This window comes from Plecotus auritus (genome assembly GCF_963455305.1).
Source record: "Plecotus auritus genome assembly, chromosome: 10".
Taxonomy (NCBI): Eukaryota; Metazoa; Chordata; class Mammalia; order Chiroptera; family Vespertilionidae; genus Plecotus; species Plecotus auritus.
Window position 1 is genome coordinate 4,374,214 of NC_137785.1, and position 4,490 is coordinate 4,378,703.

General features: G+C 66.9%; 1 protein-coding gene across 1 annotated transcript; it reads left to right on the forward strand.

Annotated features, from left to right (window-relative positions):
* Window positions 1–212: 212 nt before the first annotated feature.
* UBE2S (ubiquitin conjugating enzyme E2 S) lies at window positions 213–4,116 on the forward strand. The gene is made up of 4 exons (XM_080644188.1): window positions 213–447; window positions 1,054–1,201; window positions 2,473–2,663; window positions 3,666–4,116. The coding sequence occupies exons 1-4, from the start codon at window positions 445–447 to the stop codon at window positions 3,993–3,995; spliced, it is 672 nt and encodes a 223-aa protein (XP_080500314.1). The 5' UTR covers window positions 213–444; the 3' UTR covers window positions 3,996–4,116.
* The last annotated feature ends 374 nt before the right edge of the window (window positions 4,117–4,490 follow it).

The window sequence follows — 4,490 nt, forward strand, 5'->3', positions numbered from 1 at the left end:
ACCCCTTTTCATTTCCTCTGTAGTCTGAGGGTCCCCATTCCGACCCCCCGTGTCCCAGTTGGCCGGCCCGCTCCGGGCCCTCTCCCCACCGTCTCCCGCTTCCGCTCTAAACTTACGGAAAGGGGGCAAGCGTGCCTAACGCCGAGGACCGTGCGCGCTGACGTCACGGACCGAGTCCCCGCCCACCGGAGGCGCGAGGGGGCGTCGCCTCGGGCTGTTATAAAAGGGCGGCTGCGCGCGCGGCCGGCTCAGTGCGGCCGGCACCTGGGGCGAGCGTACCTGCGGACGAAGTGCGCGGCGTCGTCGGAGGCGGCGGGGAGCGGAGCGGAGCCGCCGGGTCCTCGCCAGGGCCGCAGCGGCAGCAGTTGGGCCCCCCGCCCCGGCCGGCGGCCCAGAGAACGCAGGAAGGGGGCCGGGGGGACCCGCCCCCGGCCGGCCGCAGTCATGGTGAGCTCCGCGGCCAGGCCCGGAGGGGCGGTGGGAGGCCCCCTGGAGGAGGAGGCGGGGTCTCGGGAGCCCTTTGCAGGCGGCCTAGGGGTTGGAGGGCCTGCCTGGGGGTCCTGAGCCGGGGATGTGCCCACAGGCCTTCCTGTAGGTGGGGCAGGAGCCGGGGCGGCCCGCAGGTTCCTTGGAGGGAAGGCCCGGCTGAGCCGTGGGGCGATGGGGGCTGCTGTCCGGCCTTTGTGGCCCGTCCGTGGGTATTCCGGGGGCATGGACGCTCCGCTGCCATCTCCAGGCCCGAGCCGGGGTTTGCAGGGTTATTTTACCAAGATTAGGTGGGGAAGGGGACCAAGGTAGGCCTCGGCTTAATCCAGACTCATTGGCGGCGGATGCGGGGCTACGGACTGGCTTTGGGGGCTCCTGGGGGGCATGGAGCCATCCGCTAGCCCCCTCGGAGAACCGCCTTCGTTTGCGAAGGGCGCTCAGCCTGGGGCGGCCGACTGCAGCACCCCAGGAGGGGGTCTGCCAACCAGGGATGGTTGACAGCCTGGGAAAGCATCCTGCAGGGGTCCCAGATCTGCCGGCCGCTCACCTCCTCCTCTCTGTGCCCAGAACTCCAACGTGGAGAACCTGCCCCCCCACATCATCCGCCTGGTGTACAAGGAGGTGACGACGCTGACCACGGACCCTCCCGATGGCATCAAGGTCTTCCCCAACGAAGAGGACCTCACCGACCTGCAGGTCACCATCGAGGGCCCTGGTGAGTGTGGGAGTGGAATGGACAGGGAGGGGCGCGCTCGCTAGACTTCCCTTCTCCAGGAAGCCCCCCTGTACACTGGTCTGTCAGCTGTGGGGACCTCATGGCAGGCGGGACGGGCACGCCTCTTCCTCTGCAGGTGCCCAGTCTGCAGGGCAGACCACCACAAGTGACAGGTAGCCGGGTGCACGTCCGTAAGCTAGGGAGACTGCCCTGGTGGCCACGGGAGCATTGGAGGGGGTCCTTCCCTGGGGAGGGGCAAGGCTGTCAGAGGAGGTTCCCTAGGACCTCCAGGGGGGTGGGAGTCCAGGGGGGTGGCAAGAGGCTGCGGGCGATGAGAGCAGCAGCACAGTCTGCAGGGCGGGCTTGGCCGGGACCTGATTCCGTGCTGCTGGACAGGCGCTGGGTGGTCAGGTCACAGCAGTGACGGGTGGTACAGGTGGGGGCCCATCGCGCAGACCTGCCCGGTGTTTCAGGTGCACTGCCTTCCTGTGACCGACTTCCTCAGGGGAAGCCGAGGCGCTACCAGAAGGTGGTGAAAGGCCCCGGCAGGAGGGGCGGGGGCACAGGGGGGGTGATTCCTGCTGTGCTTCGTGGGGGGGTGGGGGGGCAGCGGGCACTTCCTAGAAGCGAAGAAGAAGAAGAAGAAGCAGCGGTGAAGCATCTAGGGAGCAGACCTTTTAGGGCCTCTGTAGGGCTTCAGAGAGGAAGCTGTTGGCGGGTGTGCCTTCAGTGATGGGGGGGAGGGGCGATAGGAGCTGGAGGTACCACTCCGGTGCGGTGGGGACAGTGGGTGGCCCTGGAGGCGGGCTGCCCGGTGCGGAGGGTCAGATGTTGGCCCTGGGCACGAGGAAGGCCCTGGGTCTGGAACACCCACGGCTTTTGGCTGGGTCAAGTGCTGGGTCAAGTGCGTGGCCTGAGGCTAGCTGTCACTCACCCTCGGGGCTTCCAGGTTGATGTTTTCCAGGAGGACACGTGGGCGTGAGTGTCTGTGCCTCTTGGGAAGGGGGTGGGGCTGGGGCTGCACTTGGGAGAGGAGAGGTGTCCAGGGTGCAGACTAGGACTTGGGGTGATGCCAATGGGGCCACGGTCAGGGGCTAACTCGGGGTGGGGGGGTGCCTGCGGACCCCGGGGAGCCTCGCCCGTTGTGGTCCCCAGTCTGGAGGAGGCCGCAGGGTACTTGCATTACAGCCGGAACGTGGAGACGGCTTTGGGGGTTCACGGGGTCCTGGGAGTCCTGTGCCTCCTGACCTCGTCCCCTGCCCCCACTCCAGAGGGGACCCCGTACGCCGGAGGCCTGTTCCGGATGAAACTCCTGCTGGGGAAGGACTTTCCTGCCTCCCCGCCCAAGGGCTACTTCCTGACCAAGATCTTCCACCCGAACGTGGGCGCCAACGGCGAGATCTGCGTCAACGTGCTCAAGAGGGACTGGACGGCGGAGCTGGGCATACGGCACGTGCTGCTGGTGAGTCCGGCGCTGGGCCCGGCCGTGGGGGCCGGCATCGCTTCTCTTCGGAAGTCGGCTCTGGTGGGGGGCCTTGTGGGAAACCCAGGTCCCAGCTTTTCTGGAAAAGCGAGGAGCTGGCCCTGCCAGGTGGGCCCCATCCCCCGCACGCTGTACAGGGCGTTCAGGGCCCGGGGCACCTCCGCGGGGACCCGGTGTTGGTGAGGGACGAGATGTGACTGTTCTGAAGGGCACAGTTGGCTGGCTTGTTCAGCAGTCACCAAGTTTATGCAGTCCCCAGTCGTTCCAGAACGTTCTCACAGACCAGCGTTTCTCAGCCAGGGGTGATGGTGCCCCCGGGGACGTGTGCAATCATGGAGTGTGGTGGGGGGAGAGCAAGGCGTGGGCCGAGATGGAGGCCCCCTGGACTGCACCTGCTCCAAGGGCCTGGCGGGCCTGCTGCCTCCCCAGCCCACAAGCCTAGGAATTTGAAAACGGAATTTAACGAGCCCCTGGGGCGGGTGGTTGGGAGGACGGGGAATTGGGCTTTCTGCAGGGCATGGGCGGAGTGAGCTCCCAGGTAAACAGACCTCCAGCCCCTCCCTCCTCCCTAGTGTCAGTGCTGGCTTCCCGGGACTCTGATGCCCCCCAGGGCATGGTGGGGCGCAGGGGTCCCATGAGGGGTCCTCATCGCAGTGATGTCTGCTGGGCAAGGTGCTGGCCCCGTGACAGGCCAGGCAGGCCACGCCACCTGCTCCCTTTCAGAGGCGCTGGAGGGCCCCTTACATCCGGGGCCTGTCCCGGCTGTGGTGCTGCCCGAGTCTGGCTGCACTTGGGGCTCCCGTTCAAGCCGGTGACGGCTCTGGTTCACGCCTCTTTCTGTGGTTTCGTAACGAGCTTGGAGGCCAGCAGGTCCCGGTGTGAGTCCGAGATTGTCCCCATCACTCAGGTTGGGGAAGCCCTTCCCTCAGTCACTGGTGCTGTGGCGTCTGGCCCCCCCTGACCTGGGCTCTCTCCCCACAGACCATCAAGTGCCTGCTGATCCACCCCAACCCCGAGTCCGCCCTCAACGAGGAGGCGGGCCGCCTGCTCTTGGAGAACTACGAGGAGTACGCGGCCCGCGCCCGCCTGCTCACGGAGATCCATGGGGGCGCCGGGGGGCCCAGCGGCGGGAGGTCCGAGGCCGGCCGCTCCCTGGCCAGTGCAGCCTCGGCCTCCTCCACCGACCCCGCGGCCCTTGGGGGCCCAGGAGGGGCCGAGGGGCCCATGGCCAAGAAGCACGCCGGCGAGCGGGACAAGAAGCTGGCGGCCAAGAAGAAGACGGACAAGAAGCGGGCGCTGCGGCGGCTGTAGCGGGCGCCTCCTCCACACCCGCCGACCCTCAGCTCTGTCCCTAAGTTATTTAAGTTATGGCTGGGTGGGGGGGGGCACCGGGACCTGGATTTGTTTTTCTAAATAAAGTTGGAAAAGCAAGCAGCTGTGGTGCCTCTTAGTGCCCGGATCAGCCTCTGCTGGGGCTCAGAGCCGCTGGCACCCCACCCTCCGGTCCACATGGGGTCCACCGCACGGGGCCCCTCAGCTCGGGGCGCCCCTCATGGAGCTCTGGGGCCACCTCTGGTCTGTGGCCCTGGGGGTAGTCACAGCCCCTCAAGCCAGATCTCTCATCTCGAATGGGGTGAGGGGAGGGGGCCTGGGGCCTGCCCTGCCAGGTGACCGGTGTAGGGAGCCTTGCTCTTCCTCTGACAAGCCTTGTCCATCTGTCCACTGAGCGAAGTTCTGTCCCCTCACGACCAGATCCAGCTGTGGCTTTATGGTTTGTCTGTAACTGTGATGGAGCATGCACGTTCC

Coding starts and splice junctions, on each gene's coding strand:
- UBE2S (XM_080644188.1), top strand. Junction 1,202..2,472: donor GGTCACCATCGAGGGCCCTG/GTGAGTGTGGGA, acceptor CCCCCACTCCAG/AGGGGACCCCGTACGCCGGA. Junction 2,664..3,665: donor GCATACGGCACGTGCTGCTG/GTGAGTCCGGCG, acceptor CTCTCCCCACAG/ACCATCAAGTGCCTGCTGAT.